The 21,371-nt window shown below is 40.0% G+C and overlaps 1 protein-coding gene across 2 annotated transcripts in view; it reads right to left on the bottom strand.

The window, feature by feature from the left end:
* Positions 1 to 21,371, bottom strand: part of mpped2a (metallophosphoesterase domain containing 2a) — an 84,922-nt gene that overhangs the window by 38,367 nt on the left and 25,184 nt on the right. For both annotated transcript variants that reach the window (XM_085146795.1, XM_085146883.1), the window contains one exon: positions 14,918 to 15,143. In XM_085146795.1, coding sequence (XP_085002921.1) covers positions 14,918 to 15,143 — 226 coding nt within the window. The remainder of the gene's footprint in view (positions 1 to 14,917; positions 15,144 to 21,371) is intronic.

Raw genomic sequence — 21,371 nt, 5'->3', positions numbered from 1 at the left:
CTTTTTGGTATAAACTCAACTCGTCGTGTTTGGAGGAAGAAGAATACTGAGTTGCATCCCAAGAACACCATACCTACTGTGAAGCATGGGGGTGGAAACATCATGCTATGGGGCTGTTTTTCTGCCAAGGGGACAGGACGACTGATCCGTGTTAAGGACAGAATGAATGGGGCCAAGTATCGTGAGATTTTGAGCCAAAACCTCCTTCCATCAGTGAGAACTTTGAAGATGAAACGAGGCTGGGTCTTCCAACATGACAATGATCCAAAACACACTGCCCGGGCAACTAAGGAGTGGCTCCGTAAGAAGCATTTGAAAGTCCTGGAGTGGCCTAGCCAGTCTCCAGACCTCAACCCCATAGAAAATCTGTGGCGGGAGTTGAAAGTCCGTGTTGCTCGGCGACAGCCCCAAAACATCACTGCTCTTGAGAAGATCTGCATGGAGGAATGGGCCAAAATACCAGCTACTGTGTGTGCAAACCTGGTAAAGACCTATAGTAAACGTTTGACCTCTGTTATTGCCAACAAAGGTTATGTTACAAAGTATTGAGTTGTATTTTTGTTATTGACCAAATACTTATTTTCCACCCTGATTTACGAATAAATTCTTTACAAATCCTACCATGTGAATTCATGGATTTTTTTTTCACATTCTGTCTCTCACAGTTGAAGTGGACCTCTGGTGCAAATTACTGACCTCTGTCATCATTTTAAGTGGGGGAACTTGCACAATCGGTGGCTGACTAAATACTTTTTTGCCCCACTGTATATATATATATATATATGCATATGCAAAAAAAGAGTGAGGGAGGGAGGACAGAAAACAGTAACCGCTTCAAATGCAGCGTGAAAGTTCCTTGATGAATTCGGTCCAGCAAAAACTAATCTGAGCTGTAAACACAAGTCGCACGGACTCCGAGATCTCTTGTTTACTGGTCAGAGTTGTAGCAACAGGCCAACCCTGGAGGTCAGACACGACAGGCTGCACAGGAGTAATCACTGCTACTTCTTTTTGCCTTTTAGCTTTCCAAACCAAGATCAGCTGCTGGTTGTTAACATCCAGCTTAACACTTTCCTACCCAGAAACTATTGGGTTGTTTTCTTTGTTTTCTTTTTTAAATGTAGTTTTCTTTTACGTGAATTTACATGTTCAATCCTATTCTAGTCTCGTCTAGTTTTGTGGTTTATCTGATATGGAGACACATGCAAACACACTGACAACCTGAATGCAAAATTACAATGTATTGCATCAGATGTTACAGTTACCACCCATCGCCCATAATGGGACATATTTATCAGCATGAATCCAGATAATATATCAGATTATTATGCATTTTTTAATTAAATTTATAGCAAATAAATATTTGTGGAACAGAAGAAATAAGTGAACATGATCCAGTCTTCCATTTTCTCAATCATTTATCCCACTTAAGATCACAGATGTCATATGGTGGAATATTGGGCACATCTTGACCAGGTTACTACTCTTTCACAATGAGAGACACAGAAAGCCAGAAAAACACGTTCTCAAAAAATGGATATATTTATATTTATATAGGATGCAAACTTTTCTTTTGGTAGGTTATATTTTTATTAAAGATCAGAAAGACAGACAAAATGAAAATGAGTCCAAGAAACACATCAATCTCTGTCAACGCAACCAAATTTAGCTTAAGATGAGATGCATCTCCTCTTCACCTCCTGTTAAATGTCTCACAGCCACAGATGGATGGCATTTCTCACCCTTGTGCAAAAAATCAAGGGCTTCCACATAAAAGATGGAAACGATATTAGGTGAAAAGAGCCAGGTGACTCATAGCAGGCAGTGCTGCGGATTGATGTCATTTTTTTATGTAGAGACTGTGCTCTATATTTCAGGTACATTTTAGATGCATTATTTTCCTTAAGTTTGGCTTCACAAATTTAAGAAGAGGAGGAAGTTTCTATCCCAGGGATGAGGTCACTGCCATCTTGGATAGTGTGGACCGAGCTATCACGCTTTCTGAAAAAACACACACACCAGCAAACCGTCAGAAACAATTACCTTCCAGCCACAGGCTCTGCGCATTCTGTAACCAGAGCCTGTCCACACTACCAACAGCAACCTGACCTCAGCAGCACCAACAGTCTGCTACACCATGAGAGACAAAACACAGCTTTGGCTCAGCAAAATATAAAATTATTACTTTCATACACAGAACACTTTTTTTTTGCCCGCATTACAGCTAACTCATGACTGTACCGCTAACATAAACAGAGCAAACGATTGAAATTATTCATCGTCCTTGGAGAAAAGGAGGGAAAATGTGACACTAAATATCAAAATCAAGGGCAACTTTGGTTTATTATGCATTAACTTTATATTTTTTCATTTCTAACAGAACTGATTCTCTGATGAAAACTGAGAAATCCTACAACCAGAGACACACAGAACAGCTTCAATCCAAAACAACAAAAACAATCAGTCAATACAAACCAAAACCTGACGTCCGGAGAGGCTTCTAAATCGATACCAAACTAAATGACTAATCTGTCTTTTATTGGATCCACCACAAGTGTCAAGAAAACGTCACCACAATTCCCACAGCGTCTGGATACGAAATGGGCTGGATCAAAGCAGAAGGACGCAGCAGGGGTTTTTGTTGTCTCCGTTGGGAGATTCTGATATGACACTAGATAAATGTCCAAGTGTTTCTTCTTGAAAAACTGTAAACCTCTACACCAAATCTGGCAGCCGTGCAAGCGTTTTCATGGAGCAGATTTAAGTTATGCCATGTTAAAGTAAAACAGCTGTCACCTGGAATGAAATTCATTGTGATTTCACTGCAAACAAAAACTTGATCTTATTTCTGCAAACTTGAAACTTAACAAGCTGACAAGATTGAAAGCCAGAGTAAATGGATTATCTTTTCTTTTTCCAAGTGAATCTTGCACTTTAGCCCAGAGATCCAGAGCAGGATTTTGGCTGTGTCAGCCTTTATCCAGGCCTGCGAGTGTATGATGGAGCGGCCGGCCGCTGCGTGGAAGACCTCTGCCTGCCCAGCCGGTGACTGATGCGCATGAGGCCATAGAGGAGAGCTTTATTAAACGACTGCAAAGACCCATCACTCTCCTTCTGACATATTGGGGGCTCACCTTGGGCTGGGGATGGGAGGTGCAACCAGAAGCAGTCAGGGAGATGTAAAACACTTAGTCGGCCTGCATTAACGCACCGCTGTGAGGATGTGCACTACAGTTGTACTTTTTCCCCCTAGTATACTACACATTTTCATTTTGATGTTCTTTTTGCATAATGCCCATTTGACAAATATACGTGCCTGCATGTGTGTGTATATTGTGAGTGATTTAGAAGGAAACACTGGAAGCCATTATAATGTGGAGAGTGACCCTCTCACTCACTCTTCTGACGCACACACTGGAAACACTTTACACAGCTGCTAACCTGGATGCCCCCACCCTGCCTCCAACACCAGCTGCAGGAGGCTCCACACAGTCTGCATCTCTGTAACTCTGCAGCTGTAGTAGCACCCATGGGTGCGCACATACAGCAGTCGCATCCACAACAATAGAGCCCAGCTAACAGATGCTTGATGATTTCTGTTTTATGCGCCATTAAGCTAAGGTGGCACCATTTGAACATCAATAAATTATTAGCTCATTAATGAGCTGAAATATTGCAGTAATTAATGGGACACTTGGAAGTCTGTAGTCTGGGTAAAAATGTATGATTTTTAGATCCTTAGATATAAAAGTTGTCGGTATAGTTCAGTTTCAGATGGTCACCTAATTTTTAACTCTATGTAAACTTTTTGCACTACACTAAATGCAAACTTCAGAAGGAATTTAGTACTAACAGAGTGTGTAGGCTTTAATATTATAATAATAAAAAAAAAAGAATAAATGAATCGCTCCACTTCAGTAAAAGGGAAACTAAGAGCATGACTATAAGAATCAGAGTCTTGAGACTGAAGTCAAATCTGATGAATTGCTTTAGATGCTAAAAAGACAAAGAGGGCTTTTGCAACAGGGGTTAAATGGGTTAAACTCTTTAAAATTAAAGATAAAATGTCTTTAAACCCTGGTAAGTATTAGACTGTTACCGTGAGTTTATGTTCATAGGTTGCAGGTTCCCAAAGTCTTATTCTATATTCACATTACTTGTTTTAACCCATCGTGAGAGGGGTTAGCTACTGAGATTAGTAGCTAAGTTATTTTTTTTTCATGGAAATCTGAGAAGAGAATGATTTTCATTTTAATTTATAAGGTAGTTTATCAAACAGCTGTACATTAATTTTCTAAGACATATTGCTTCCATCCATTTGTTTTCTATGCTATTACAAGAGTTTCTGGATAAAAAATTAACTAAGCCATTGAAATGCATTTACACAGAGATGAAGTGTTTAAATTTTCTAAGTGCAAGTGCTGTTACCACTGCGTGGTTTGAGCATAATGTGACGCGTCAGGTTCAGAAAGTTTCACTGAGTGAGGTCTCTGCAGAGTGAAAGAAAGAGGGCAGAACGGCTGTGAAGCCCTTGACTTTTTGGTGACGGACATTTATCAGGGCCCATTGCCTCATTGGAGGTGAAGCTGCCATGTGTTCTCACTCTGACAGGTAAAATAGTGTGTCACCACATGTGTGTGCGTGCGTGTTTTTGTGTGTATGTGGTGGGCAGACGGCCAACAAAAACTAACAGAGGCTGGCGCCAACAGAGAGGTGACTTAGGGGTGATTAAGCTAAAAGCAGCCAACACAAATGCCAGATCTTGTTGACGTGGACAAATGAAAATAGCGCAAGTTAAAACTACCTCCACTCACCTTACTAAAGTTTGGAAATAACTGCATAACTGTGAGGAAATTGTTGTAAAGAGAGAAAAGAGAAACATGACTCTAGTTTCTTAAGTGCCAATTAGTATATGCTGTTAATAGAAATGATGAAATCCTTAACATTGCATATTTGGCCCATAACGACCTCCCCCACCGATAAGGATGGATTTGGGCCTAAGAAGGAAAAGCTAGTTCGACAAAAAGAAGACATAAAAGTTAAATGGAGAATTCAGCGTCACACTGCGAGGGAACTGTGGTATATGTAGGACTTTAGGATCAAAGTCCAAAGTAAAGTTGATACTGCTGACACATTTCTGTTGATGTGCTGTAGTTAATTAGTTGATATAATAAATCCACTGTGCAGTTTTGCTATACTGTAACCTGGCAGGGCTGTAACCTATCCTAGCTACCAAGCACATCCTGCACAGGTCGCTAATCTATCTCAGGGCTAACACAGAGAGACAGACAACCCATGTGCACACAATCACAACTACAGCCAATTTAGAATCACCATATTAAGCTAACATGCATTTTTATTTTCAGATTTTCAGCCTTCTTTTTGGTTTAAGGACCAATTAAAGATTGTAATACCCTGCCTCTTGCCCTACGACAGCTGGGACAGGCTCCAGCCCCTCTGTGGCCTTGCATTAGATAAGCAGATGAGGACGCATCAAGGTGTGCATAAAAAGAGGTGGATAGAAACCAAACTGTTGTTAGAAAGGCTCTCTCTTAAAACAAAGTCAAGTAACACAATATTGTTTAACATGTAATCTGTAGCATAACGATTTGCAGTAAAAAGTAAAAAGCTTTGGATCAAATGCAGACAAAAGTATGTGGTCAGGGTGTTTGTATTAAGTATCTATCTGGGGAGATGGGGAGAGGAGGCAAAAATGACTTCAGAGGAACACCCGCGAGCGCGCGCACACACACGGCTGACCTTTACAGTGAAAAATGAATACATGAATACAGCTAAAATCTCCAAATGACAAATTTGCATTTGGCCCTCCAGGTTTCCCCTGAGGTGTGCATCAGAGAGTCAAATGAGGGCAGTCGGATTTAATCTGCCACCTCTGGGAGGCACACACTGAGACACACACACACACACTGATTTGCTACTGAACATACCAAGCAAACCTTGATTGCGATTTCGCTGGTTAACAGAATAAGTACTGAGAAGACCGACAATGGGAGAATGAAGAAAAGGGAAAATGAAATAGAACAGAGGAGAAATGAAAAAAGGAACGGATTTGAAAAGTAGGAGAAACCTAGTCACTCTAAAGTGGATGGCAGAAGGAGGAGGGCTGGGAGGATAAAGGAGAGAGAACACAAGGATCAGTAACAGTTTAACCTTCAGCCAAAGAGTTAAGTTGTGGTCAAGTCCAGAATCACAAAACCGTCTCTACAGCGAGCAGAGCTTATCAGAGTCTGAATGCACGACCCACCCCTCTACCAATGTGTGAGCTGAGCATGCGGTGCATGAAGACGATCCATTTCTAATTTAAAACAACAACTACCGCTACAACATTATGTTTAAACAGCTTGTTTAGACTGACAAACACTGACAGAACCCAAAACAATACAGCAAACAGTCATATAAAAACTGGAAAAAACAAGTCACTCGGAATATTTCAGAGTGAGCGAGGAAATTTTATAGCAGCTGAAAAGCCATTTTAAAATCACCATTTGACGACAGTGCTGACCTCTGAAAGAACAGAGCGTCTGACAAGAAGGCTTAGTTTGTAAGTAGCTACAATGTCGCCAAGATTTTAGAGCCACATATTTTAATGGCGCTAAATTATTCAATTATATCTCACACAGAGAAAAGACCCTGTTCATATTTTAAAAGCTGTTCAAATATAACGCCTGATCTGTAGTTGGTAAAAGGCAGAATCAAAGTCTTTGCTCTTCAGTGTCTCAGCACAGATCTTTTTAAGCATTTTAAGTTTTTAAACCTAAAGCAAAATCAGCAAGACTGCAGGAACGGAACTTTACTTTTTCGTTTAGAGAGGCCAGAAAAATGGAAATGATGTTGGTATTAAAAAAGTAGATTAATAAAAAGCAAATTCTGTAACTCAACAACTTTCTGTTTAGTTAAAATATTTTTTTTCCGGAGCATAAACACCTCATCTGAAGAAAATCCCAAACTGTCCAGCTCCACGAGACCTTCAGCTGCTCTTAAAGAGGTTTGATTGACAAGGTGCAGAAGCCCGCTCATCCTTCCACAGTGTGCACATACGAGGAGGGGAGGCTTAGCTATTCGGTCTGTTAAGCATCTGTCATTAAACAGTGCGAGTTGTGTGTCTTTCACAGTACACTGCTTTCACTCCAATCCCCTCTCTTTTCCAAACAGGAGTGAACCGGGCCTGAGCACGGCTTTACTCAAAATGTTCCGAACGCAGCACCGGCAGCCACGAGGCATTAGAGTGTTTACCAAGTCAAATAAAATTAGCTTCTGATAACGACGGAAAAGAGGTGGAACATGTTTGTTTTAGAACACACTGTAACGGACACGTGGACATCCGCTGACAACATTTTGTCCTTCGTAACACAGAAGTTGCATTCATAGAGCTGATATCAAATGCAAATGGTTGACAAAAAATAACAGAAAAGACGTTGACGACTAAAGAATCACCAAAGCTAATCTTTTAATCAAACAATTCAAACTGTTCCTGGTTTCAGCTTCTCCACTGCGAGGAGCTGCTACTTTGATTTCCAGCTGAACCGAACAATCAGCAAGTAGATGTCACCTCAGAAAGCGCAGGTGTTATCATTTTAAAGGCCAATTTACAAAATAATAATCAGGAGCTCAAACGACAAAGAAAGAGCACTTTCACAAGAAATGTTTTGTGTAACCTCTTGCTAATCGCTTCCATACATCACCTCCTTTTTCTTTGCCATTGAAAGTTCAAGGATCTTTTCTTATAGAAGACATTTGTACAACATTTATTCACCATCTTCCTTTTCATGTTTCAGGAGCTGCATTTCGTTGTTCTCAAGGAGGTTACTGTAATTCAAACCCTTAATTCAGCCACAAGTGGAAATAGTTCAACCCACAGAACAGCAAAAAACCACAAAGAATTTATTTTGCAGATTTTTCAGGTCAACTTTTTTTTCTCTCTCGCATAAAAGACATGTGCAGCAAATACTACAGAGTTTTGTTTAGGGGAGGAGAATGGCAGGAGGGAGTTCTTAGATTAAGGATCAATTCAACTTTATGAAGGCCAGCCAGTTTCTTTTGACTTTACTGAAATGGTATCAAGAAGGGAAGAGAAACTTAATTTTATAACTGAATACTGATAAAATGAAATAAAAGGATTGAATGAATTATAATTCATAGCTCAATCTTTAAATCTTTCATTTTAAAATAAGTCTGGTAAAGTAACCGAAGTGAGGAAGAAAAGATAAGAAAGGTTTGTGGCTAGAAAACGGCCGACACAAAGAGGCAGGGTCTAAGGGCAGAATTTAAAGACCTCTGCTTTACATGCTGAATTGTAAATACAACGAAGTACATAAAACCTGTACAGTGGTTCTAAAAATCACAGAGCTTGCAGAAGGCCAACATGTTATAGCCTCTCAGTAGAACACAGACTTATGTTACAAATTTACCTCCCAAACTCCTACAGCTAGTTAACCAACACACATCAACTATAACTATTAATAATGATTTTCACCTGTAGGGGTTAGGAGGAGTACGTGAGATGGTAAAAGTAAAAAAACAAAACAAAACTTGATGTCAGAGTCAATCAGAGGCAGAGTGAGGGGGGTGATCTTCTCAGAATATCGGTGGGAAAAATAACAGTTCACAGAGAGTTCACTTCTCTTTGGAGCTGCATGATAGCGAGAAGTTTGCCTCTCTGCTCATCTCTCAATACATTTTTTCCCCTCACTAATAAAACGAGCAGCTCGGGAGACGCATCAAAAATCTGGGGCATTTTTTCCTTCATAGCTGGTTTTCAGATACTCTAACGGAATTAATTGACCGATCCAAGTTGCCAGCAAAAATTTACCCCATATTTAAGCAACCACAAAGCTATGTCAGTGGTGAAGCTCGACCTTGTTCAAATCCACCTTTATCCCTGAAGAGCTGAGTTCAGAACAAACTTTATTTCTCAGTTTAAGGAGATTAGAAACTTGAATCCATTTGTGTGGGAATATTACTTAATTAAAAAACAGATAGCTGCTCTTCAGTCGTTGATCCAAATATTTTCACTGCAAATGGAAACCTAATGACCTGCTGCAGACAAATAGAAAACGGATTATGCTGTCGTAGAATCTCATTTTCATGAATAAGACCTTTAAAAACAAACAATCAAATGAAGGACTGATTTTTTTTTTAAAAAGTAATGGTGATGGTGGGAAGAGTTATTGTGACAAATTTATGTTAGTGTAAAATACAGATAAAAATCTTAGCATACTTCCTGTTTGCCTTTGCAGTATAGAGATGTACCAATACGATATTACGTATCGGTCTGATACTGACCTAAATTACTGGATCGTATTTCGGAGAGAAATAAAAAATGCAATCCGATCTATTAAATATCACAAAAGCACCTCACAAAACTTGCAACATGGCGTAACTCAGCTCATAACCATAGCACGTCGGACCAGTATGCGTCACGTGATAGAGCGGCTGTGGTGTGCGAGACCTGTTGCTGGTCTGGTTGAGCAGTTGGAGCCTCACTACCAAACCAGCATTTCATCTCCGAGAAAGTTATCCCACAGAGAAATAAAGCAAGTGTGTAATTCATCTCTGAATGTTTGTAAAGCATTCCCACGTTAAGCTTAACAACCGATATATGGAGCGACTGCCTCGTCCCTCTCCCTCCCTCTCCTGTTGCTACTTCAGTCATGAAACTGATCAATAATCGGCTGATCGGCTTTTCTGTCGCGACTCCGTCTCTCTTGTTTATCGCCCACTTTGCACCAGAAAGAGGAAACCAGCGGCTAAACAACAGCAGAACGTTTAAGCTTGACAAGCTGTTGTTAGAATTTATTTAATATTACTTTCTACACCAGGATCCTTTTCTACGTAGCGGATGTCTGGTAACTGTGTCTAGCAAAGTTTAGCCAGGGGGGCCGATAGGGCATTAACAGGAAAAGGGGGTACAAAGACATACTTTTCTTTCTTATTCTCATTTAAAATGTCTAGCTTTTAATAAATAATTATCTGAATCTTACATCAAAAGTTTTAATCTGATGTAAAATGTATAGAAGTCCATTACTGTATATAGTAACTATTAAGTAGGGATGGGTATCGAAACCCGGTTCTTGTTGAGAACCGGTTCCCACTGTTTCAATTCCTTGGAATTGTTTGCCATTTTTGCAAACGATTCCCTTATCAATTCCAGTCGCCCCGAATGACGTCACCATGTTGCGGAGCGTCATTTACCTGGCAGGAAACATGGCGGCTCAAATGCTCAAAAGTTTGGTTATACTTTACGAGAACGGATGACGACAGGGCAACTTGCAATACTTGCAAAGTAGATATTTCATTTAAGGGAGGAAACACTACGAATATACAAAAGCATTTGCTCACAAAACACGCGATGACCCTAAACGAATGTCGTGTTTTTAATTCCGCTCCGGACTCGTGAATCTCAACCCAGCAGCAGCGGTAATGTTTGCACGTCCTCTCCCGTTAATGCGGCAGGTAAATAATCAACTAACAGTGCAGATTATGTTAGCGCGATCTGCCTTATTACAAAACCTGCCATTACTGTGCATTTAGGTGACCATGATGAGAGAGACAGACAGAGTCTGGCTGGCACTCGCTGGCAGTTCTCGCTGCAGTCTACCGGTAGCGTCTCCTTTCAGGCCAGGATAGACGAATGTCACCGAGCAGTGACTAAGTTTGTGGTCAAAGATTTGCACCCATTTGCCACAGCAGATGCCCTCGATTTTCGGTAAGTGAATGCGTTTAATTGCAGGCAGGGACATTACTGGATATTCTGGTGTAATTGCTACAGAATAATTTATGTTATACTTTGTTATTGCTACAGAAGAATATTTATTTTATTATTTTACATTTACAATTTTTTTTCCTGGGAACCCCGTGACACCCCATTGAAGAGCAATAGGCTGGATCTCTTAAGATCTCACTGTTGGGTTTGTAAGGCCATGTTACTCCTAAATTTCTATCTTGTTCAAAGAGAAGATATGAAACAAAGTTCTAAGCTATTCGACCTTAGTGTTCTCCTTTTATTTAAAAAGAATCAATAAGAGAATCGATAAAGAATCGAATCGTTAAACAGAATCGAAAATGGAATCGGAATTGTGAAAATCTTATCAACACCCATCCCTACTATTAAGTCTAATATATACCCTAGTAAGCTACAGTACTTTTTCCTTTGGGAAGATACCATCTGTGCAGTCTGCAATTCTGTTGAAGAAAGATGTTGAATCTATTTAATTATTGTAGAAAAATAATATAAATATTAAAAAAAATTTTTTTTACACATGCATTCAATTAAAGTTGATTATGTCAATTAAGCATAACGAGGTGGAGGGTGGGGGGTGGTTCCCTATTTTTAAAATTTTTTTTTGCATATAGGTATAACAGAATAGCTTTAGTGGTTTTTTTTGGTTTTTGTTTTTTTTTTTTTAAACTTGAGTATGAACTTATACAAAATGCAGCAAAATATAAAAAAAACCCAAAAAGTTTTATTGATTAAAAAAATACACTATATCGAATTCATATCGGTATCGACAGATATCCTAATTTATGATATCGGTATCGGACATAAAACAGTGGTATCGTGCCATCTCTAGTATAAACCTGAGTAACTGATTCAGTAGCTGATCTGTTTTGTGAATACAAAATTACTTCCGTGGATTTCGTGTAACACAACAGTGCTACTTTGAGAAGAATATTTGAAGTCCTGTATCCCTCTGTGCTGGAGATAATCTAAATATCTGTATTGTGGTGTGTGGAGACACTTCACATGAAAAGTGTGTTTTCCTTCAAAGTGAAAACAATCAGCTCTTTCATCTTACATGCAGAGAGAGGTAAGTGGACTCAAAAACTAAAAATCAGGTTTTTCTTCTCGGAGCAAACAAGCTTTTGAAAACAGATCAAATCACAAGAAACATCCAGACTGCCTTTCGATCATTTTTTGTACCTGTCGTTAACAATACATATGTTCTAACTAGACAAGGCTGCAGCAATAATTATTATTATTATCATTAAGGCTGCGACATTTCACGCGTTTTTAAAATAGGTCACTGGGGATATGAACAAATGCCTATTTATTAACATATATGGGAAAACTGCAATATCTAAAAGGCATGATTTTCTGAAAAAGGCCAGTGGCATTTATCATGAGACTAAAAGTTGCTATACACACACACACACACACACACACACACACACACACACACACACACGGAGGTAAGCACCACAAACTGTATTTTCAGGCTTTCGGTAATTTTTCTAAGGCCATTTAAGAAAACAAATGAAAACAGATGCTCATTAAAACAATTTCTCTGGTTAAACCACCCAAAACTGGAGAGGTTAGTTCAGACAATACAAGGACAACCTGCAGTGGTAGAAAATGTTCACTGCTCAGGCATGTAATTATCTAAAATCTGGAAAATTGTGACCAATAAACATTCATAAATAGCACTTCAATTCAATTCTGTTTTATTTGTATAGGGCCAAATTACAACAACAGTTGCCTAAAGGACCTTTTTAATGGCAAATTAAAGATTAGAGTAATACAGAGAAAAACCAACAATCGAGACAACCCACTTGGCAACAGTGGGAAGGAAAAACTCCCTTTTAACAGGAAGAAACCCGTTAAAGCAGGAGGAGGTTTAGGGAGGGCAGCTAGCTGCTGAAAATGGTTGGGTGTGAAGGAAGGTTGCGGAAGAGAGCCAGAAGCACAGTGTCAATTTCTTTACAGTGAGTACTTTCAAATTGCTTGTGCACCTTCAGCTTTTTACTCTGTAACAACCTGAACAGGACATTTAGAAAAAAAAACATTTTCTTAGCAAAGATCTTTATTGTGATCTTTGCTAAGACTTTATTGTCTTACTCTGACTGCTTTGATGGATGCTCAGGTTTGAATATTCATTTCACGTCAGGTTTTCACTCATGTAAACATAAGCAACTTGCTTTTAAAGCAGTAGCAGCAGCAGCAGCTTAGAGGACGACTGAACCCCGAGCCACATTTATCAGGTGGTTGTTACACGCTACATTTCCTGAGTGATGCTGTCGGGTCCCGGCCTGTAGCAGCAGACCGCTGAAGGCTCGGAGGGGCTCGGCCACCCAGGCGGCGAGATGGCGAGCTGTTGATGAAGTGAGGGGTCACTGCAGGGCTAAGTGAGACCTCACACTGGACAAGGAGTCCAGACCTCAGGCCACGGTGGCATATGGGTGTGAAGGAGTTGAGGAAGCTGAGCAGGAGTAGGTGGGGGGGGGGAGGCCAAGCTGTCCACTCGGCCTCTCACGAGACCCCCAGCTGTCACAACAGACATTTACCAGGCCTCACACTAAACACCCACCAGGGAGAAGGGGAGGGGTAGCATCCTTCCCCTTTCAAACAGAGGGATGGAATAGAGGAAGGACGGAGGGAAAAAAAAAAGAGTGTAATCTCATCTTCCTGCTCCTGTGATGTCTGAGGAATGCTGCGTTTTGCCCCCGCCTCTTCCCTGCCACTCTCCTCTGCTACTTCTGAAGCCAGGCTGCAAACCTGCTAATTATAGCCGCTAAAGGATGAACGTGTGACCTCAATAGTTATTTTAGGTCTGCTGTGCAAAGAGAGCAGAGACAGTCACAGCAGGACGGGGAAAGCTCCAGCCTAAACTGTCACACAGCAAGACACACAGCTGCAGTGCAGGCGAGCCAAGGTCAGACTGCAAGACTGTTCAGATACTGGGAGATGACAGCAGCTCACACTGAGCTACAGAGGTTTCTTTCTATTTGGCTTATCAAGCAAAGGCAAATGGATCAGATACCTCAATAAAAAGAACCTTAAGGCACAGGATACTGGCAAAGAAGGAGCAGTTGTCCAAGATCACCAGGACAAAACTGCAGCTTCTGGGATTCATTAGATTTAATTTGATAATGCTTTAAGACTAAAATAATTAGTTAATTATCAGATTAACAGATACAGACACATATGGACATTTCTATGGAGTGAATCACTGAAAAAATAACTCATGGGTGGATGAGTGTGGCGATGTTTTAAGCAGAGATGACCGATGGTTAGATTTACTGCAGGTTGTACGTTATGGCGCTGCTTTCATATACATGTACATTTAATATAGCATATATTAAATATATTTGCTTTACCATTCAGCTTAATCAGGTTTTATGTATGGTGTGTGTGTTTTAAGTTTCACCTTCCTAAAAGATCTCCTCCAGAAAACTATAAATTCTTAAAATCAATTAGCGAATGGATGATAGGATTCTTTAAAAATATGAAATATACGTATTAAAATAAAACACGCACATATCAAATCCTTATCTGGCGTGGATTTCTACTTCCATGGTGCAAAAATCCATGCTCTATATGAATATTTATAAAAAAATACGGGACAGTGTAATGCTACTACTATGTACAACAGTCGATTCAGCAGTAATCTCAGGAGAGTTTTCTTCATCCTCAATTCTTTGCACACACACTTCTCACTGTAAGAAGAACTCCCCTCTGCAGTCGTCTGCTGAATGAACGCCTCTCACACCATCTCCGTACCCAACGTGCTCCCCTTCCAGCATTACTTCCACACCTGAGAGGCTATTCACAGCGTCCTGGTACCACACGTATCACTTAACCCTGTGTCAAAACACAGGTGTAACATAAGCACGAGGAGCAGGCAAAGGTCCTGAGCTCATAAAGGAATGTGCGTTCTGGGAATAACGCTCTGCATGTACGAGAGGCCCCTCGCTGTGAGCGTGCCGCAGACTAAAGAGTTACTGCAGCGAGTAGCTGGAAAACAGCCAGAAACTGACAGACTTGGAGAAGGCATACTGTCATCTCAGGGATCCACAACACGATGAGACAGAAACGTGACTCAGCGGTTATGCTGGGCAGACAGTGAGGAGAGCAGTTTTAGTCATTAACAAAAAGCAAGTAAACAGGTGGCACTCTTACCATGGTGTCCCGTATATCCGGAATCCCTTTATGGTGACGTCTGAGTCCTGCAGGTACACACAGTTTGTGAGCAGCGACTGGACATTGTCAAAGTCCTCTGGTTTGAGCTTGGACACTGAGGGGAATCGGTAGTAATCCTGCTTGACCAGCTCAGCCATAAAGTCCTTATCGAAGGTCAGCTCATGGTTCCCCGCGATTACTACCTTAAACTCATACGGTAGGCCACCTAGAAGATAGAAGAGAAGCCAGGAAGAGAATGGTGAGCCGAAGTCCCAAATCCACACATAAATCTACACACTAAGCTCTGGTTGGAATTGTTTTCGGGCTCGATAGGCAAGACTGCCTTCCTCAGACATTTTTAGCACTTCCGACCTTACCTGAAACAAACGAGCATATACACCTTATTTGCAAGGTGAGTGTAGTGATATGGGACCTTTGTGGTATATTTTTGACCAAAAAATTAAGAAATATTGAGATAGATCCCTCAGAGTTTTGCTTATTATAGCAAGTTGCACGTTAGAGCTAAAACTCTAATAATGACCTTAGTCTTTTTATTCCTGTAGATGCAATCTAAAGAGAACCTCTCATCCTCTCACATCACTGGTCGACAGCACTATAGTGTCAAAAGTAAAAACTTAAAGAGACCTAAAGGTCAGAGTATGGCTAACATTTAAATTGATCTGATCCTTTGAAATTGATTTGTTGTGCGTTTCTGTACAGATCTTTGTCAAAGGCTTTAATATCCTGTGTCCTTCAGTTGCAGATTTCTGTTATGAGCACAATACGTGATTCAGCCTTAATATTATTCTTCTGCCAAAGCAGAGGCTGAGAAGCATCAAGGTTTATACACAACCCACTAAACCAAGTTTCGAGAAACTTGCAGGAGAGGTGGAGGCCAAACAAAGTGAGAACTCATTAACTTTTGATGCTGATCTGGATCACTTTCTTTAAAACTAGCTTTGCTGCTCTCCTAGTGCCCCTCTGCAATATTAAATCAATGAGAAATGAAAGAAACATTAAAAAAGTTCACTTAAACTGAGAAAAGTTTAAACCTTTTTTCTTTTGACCCAATTTTTTTTTTTAATTCATGGGAGTTATACAAACATGGCATATACCAAGGCTTGGCACGTTAATTGTGTACCCTGCCTTAGAGGTTGCCCTCTAGTCCCTAGATCGAATAAGGTGTTCTGAGTCAAATCAGATTTGGCAGTTTTTTTAAAGGCTGTTAATTTATCTATATCGAGCAGTTTAAGGCTGAACAGCATTTTATAAAATCACACAGTAGCTGTATGTATTTTCCACCTACTCTCTCTCTACAGAAACAGCAGTTTATCCCAATAGTTTGTATATAAAGAATACACTCCCTCAATCGCTCCCTGTATACCTAACCCTGAGTACAGATCAGGGCTGGAAAGAAACTCAGATAATTGGAGGGAAAAATACCCTCAATTCAGACAGTCAAAGAGGTTACAACCACAGCTGACGGCTCAGTTTGACCCCAACAGACCACCGTCTATCTCTGTAGATGCCAGGCAGCTGGAAAAGGCATGAACCTGAACTAAATAGCGAAGAACATCTATTACAATTCTCATCCCCTCATCTTTCAACTTCTGCTGTGCCCTTTTCGCTCTCCTCTGTCGAGGTGATTTGTCCTGGTACCCCTTTGCCATCAAGAAACTGACTTACTACTTTATTCCAGCCGACTGAGCACTCAACGAAAAGGGCCTGGCCTTCATCACCCTTCGACTCACTCTCTATATTTCTCTTTCCCCCCCCTCCTGGATTCTGTGTTTTAGGCTTCCTGGTGCTCTTGCTCCAGTCCTCCTTCCTTTGTCTTCTTGAATGCCCTGCGGAATATGTATAGACTAATATACAGGCTCATTTTGTATAGTCAGTTGAGAAAAAGCCATGAGAAGAATGAGCTCTGAGGGAGCGGTAGTACTCTGCCGGCCCCAAACACAACTGTTAAAACAGACAATCTGACCACAGCTAATGATTTTTGTTTTAAAATAACGGATTAACCTTCTGGGGTTTTCTTGAATTATCTAAAAACTGTTTGGTCTACAAAATGTTAGACAATGTTTCTTTAGCCAAAAAGTCTTTCAACAAGTTTCATTGTTTAGTTACACCAACCTCCAGAATCCAAACATTTTATGCTCAGTATCAATTAAAAAAAGCAGACGTGCGAGTCTAAGCTAATGCATGTTTGGCATTTCTGCTTAACAAATTACACAAATTATAAATCAATTATTAACATCCTTCCAGATTAATTTTCAATCATTTCCAAGCACATTCTGTCAGGTATTGGATCTACTGTAGTGGGAAGGTTTGGATAAAATGAATACTGACTTGTTGCTATGCTAATGAATTCATCCTGATTACTTAAGTACATTTCTTAACACACGATGCCATATAGTTCTGTCAAAGAGTGACTGTTCATACCTCGTACTGTAGTGGCCTTCTGCAACAAGGTATGCGTCTGGTTTTTGTTTCATAATGCATACACAATTTCACAAGCTGTGAACGTTAATATATGGAACTTCAAAAGAAAAGGAGTTGCGTAATTGCAGACGTTACACAGTCTAAATATGAGATGAAACACACACAAAAATGACACTAAACGGATGATTGTGCAGCCAGCATCCCTTGGTCGTCCAGATGAAGACAGAGATTTGTATTCAAGCAGGTTTAAGCTGACTTTAGGAGATCTGCTAAACATGCTCAATTACAAAAATGGTAGAAATTCAGTGTGTGTAACACTACAGTGCTATTACAGTTTTATAAGTGAGATGTCTATATCCATCTATAAAATGGAGTTTGACAGGAAGGCAGGTGATCCCGGTTTTGTGTAAAATGCTTTTCTGTGCTTTGTTTTAAGTGTTGCCATTTATAGAGGAATGCTGTGATGCAAGCGAAGAGGATAAATTGAATAAAATGCTGAATAAAAAGTCCAATAAAAAGTATTTATTGACTAAAATTGGTTTGGATTCATAACGGAAAGTGGTAGAAAAAAAAATTGAGCATATTGCTCAATTTCTGCCGTGGCCAAGACCAAAACTGGAACTAAAACTAATAGAAAGTGAATGCAAGAGAATAAAAATTCAATCAAAAGACATCAGCTCAAGACAAACAAAAAGTCTGCCACATCCAGCTCGTGTGTGTGTGTGTGTGCGAATGTCTGGAAAAGAGTGTGTGTGTTCTCTAATACTGGAAATGAAAGAATCATGGCTCCCCGGTCTATAGGTTTCATTCCCGCTGCTCTAAATTAGCTCTCGTTGCATCTCGGGATCATAAATTCCAGTGTAAACTTAAATGAGAGCGCCGTCTCTCAGTCCCCCAGCACTCTAACTGGATCACGCATCCATTTGCACGCTCACACACAACCCAAAGCGAATCATCCGACACCAGGCAGGGAAAATCTGGGGAAAACATAATTACCATCAAACAACTCCGTCTCCATTACTCCACTGGGAATTTCTACTGCTTTTTATTGCTACCGTGATACATCTAACATCCTGATGCTGTGATACACCTGGATTTATTTTTCATTTTTCACCGACAGCCAGAGGTATGAAGGAGAGTACAAAGATCAAAACAAAACTCTGAAGAAAACTACGCACTGAAATGTTTTGTCATACCTCTCAAAGAGGCAGACGAGACATTTAAGACGACATCTGCACATTAAAAACATTTCATTTAGAAAGTGTTTTCCACAGTGCAACGCTAAAAATACACACTTTGCCGGGGTTGAATAGGAGTTTAATAAATCATCCTTTTGTCTGTTTCTATAAATTCATTCCTTAAGACATGCAGAGTAATCAAGCTTTGCAATTGTATTTAAAAATCTATTTTAATTAGAGCTGAAACAAAAAATATACCCCTATTTAACAAAACAAATGTTCACTCATTAGTCAGTCTCTAGATATTTAAATAATCAGGGTTTCAGCTCAGAGTTGGCCTATGTCAGTAAACATGACCGGCAATAATACACTCCAGTGTTCTGCCTTCCTACTAAGAAGCCAAAGGAAAAAGATCTATAAAACCCATTCATTAACATTATTTACCTACTTACTTCCATATATTTTGAGATGAATTTAGTCATTTTTGATCATGCTAGTCCCTTTCATAGTTTGTCTCTTCAACTGTCACCGTGTGTGTGTGTGTGTGTGTGTGTGTGTGTGTGAGCTGGAGGGTAGAGCAGTGTGTAGTCAGTGAGGTAAGACAGGGAGAAGAGAAAATAGTGAATCGAGATGATGACAATCCAGCATCAAAAGCTTCCCGGCAACTGTTAATTACCAGAAAACAAACAATGGACTGACATCATTGAACCCCAGTGTCTGATTGCAGTGGAGCTTGTCCTAACTATAGCCTCGCTGACCTACTCGTAGATACAGTCTATATGGAAAGAATTCACTGTGGTTCACTCGTTCCACACAGCGTCATGTTACAACCTTATTCCAAAATGGATTAAATTCAGTTTTCACCACAAAATCCTACACACAATATCCTATAATGACAAAGTGAAAGAAGTGTCTTTGAAATTCCTACACATTTTAAAAATAATAATAATAATTATAAAATAAAATAAAGAGGTGCATAAGTAGGGATGGGAATGAAGAAGAATTTAGTCATTTAAATTGCATTAGCAATATGACTTATCAATTCGATTCCTTATTGATTTTCACTGGGTTCTCTTTGAATCTCCACCATTGGTAGAGAACAAAACAGAGCAAAAAACCAAACACAAAAAAACAAACAAATGAAAGCATTTATCCTGTGATCGTTGGAGGGGAAAAAAACATTAATGAATGCTAATGATGCTATGTGTGTGCTGGAGGAGTAAAATGTGGATATTTTACATCTCTAAGATGATGACCTCAAATGCTGTTTAGCAGGAAAAAAACACAACTGAAAAAAACTGGAGATGTTTGGGTTTTTTTGTTTGTTTTTTTGCAGCTTGATTAGGTAATTGAGGTGATTGTACGTTTTGAAGTTGGGCCAAATGATTTATTCTTTACCCACAAAAATGCGCGCACACACACACACACACTACAGAGCAGCTTGGGAGCAGCTTAAAGTAGGAGATCAGAGTCAATGCTCAGCCATCAGACAGTCCGGGTCAGGGAGATCTCGCTTCTCAGCATCGATCTCCAATGATCTCCTCCAAGAGGCCAAACAGCAGTCGATGGCCCGGACAAACTGCTGTCTCCTCTGTAGTGTGAGAGGAGCAGATAGATGAGGCAGCACAGACTTTTCAAAAAAAAGCTGCACACCTACAACAAATTCCTCCTCCGTCCCACAAAATCTGTTCAGATTTATCTGATGAGACCTCTGTTTTTCCCCAGTTTCAGCTTCAATAATGCTTTGTACCATTAAGATGCCCACCTGCAGGACGCCGCTTCTGCCCAATAATTAAACTGTGTTACGCAACCACTGACCTATACATTTTGATCTGGATCTTTCACCCTGAGAAACACTGAAAACAATTACTGAACTGCTGTGCCTGACAAATGTAAAAGACGGTCTAGTCTCCTGGTCTCACTTTCACTCTCTGAAACTCTCCTACATCAACAAGGTCCAAAAGTGACCTTTAAGCCAATATCAAACCTTTGACAAGTACTTGCTTCACATTCATTTGAAGCCATCTTGCATGTAGAGCTAACAGCAGAAATGAAAGAGCCACAAGATAAATAAACTACATTTCTCTCATTGTGGAGGCTGCAGAGACCTGTGTATCATCTGAAGAGTAAATGATAAATATGATTAAAAAAAAAAGAAAAAAATACAGCACAATCAAATAGTTTCCATTTTAAATTTAATTATGTAAAAGTGTAACGATGCCGAAAACTAAATTCATTTATTTAAAGGTTTGTTTCCAACAAGCAGCTAGACTACCCCACTGCCATTTTCTACCTCTTCCACTCTACGTCAGTCATTTGAGTTGGAGGACCAGGTGTATAGTCTGTAGACACACAGTCTTCTATGAGGCATTAGCAGGCAGGGTGCTCCCAACTACACAAAGTCATTTTCCACTTTGCTCTGCATCGATTCCCCATTATGGCCAATATCTCTGTTTTCACTCTGGATGAACAAAGCGCACAACCACGTCTGCACACGCAGACACACACGCAGACACACACGCACTGACTGTCTGCGTTGATGGACAACCTCCTGGTGGGGCCAGGTGCTATTTAAGGGGGGAAGAAAAGGGACGTGTAAAAGCCAGCATGAGTGTCTGTTCTTTTTTTGGTATGAGTGCATGTATGATGTGTGCATGTGTGTTTCAGGGTAATTAAGGGCAAAGCACCTGAGAGTACTTTAAAGAGTCAAGCTGGCAAAGTGGGCGTACTACTGTGACTGACAACCAATCACATTCAGAATTCATAAAGCTGAAAATGCAGACTTTAAAAGGTTTAAATGTGTTCTATCAGCTCTGAACAACTTTTAACGTTTG

Source organism: Neolamprologus multifasciatus, chromosome 1, assembly GCF_963576455.1.
Source record: "Neolamprologus multifasciatus chromosome 1, fNeoMul1.2, whole genome shotgun sequence".
In the NCBI taxonomy this organism is placed as follows: domain Eukaryota; kingdom Metazoa; phylum Chordata; class Actinopteri; order Cichliformes; family Cichlidae; genus Neolamprologus; species Neolamprologus multifasciatus.
The sequence above is the reverse complement of the archived record's forward strand: the minus strand, read 5'-3'. Positions and strand labels throughout refer to the sequence as shown.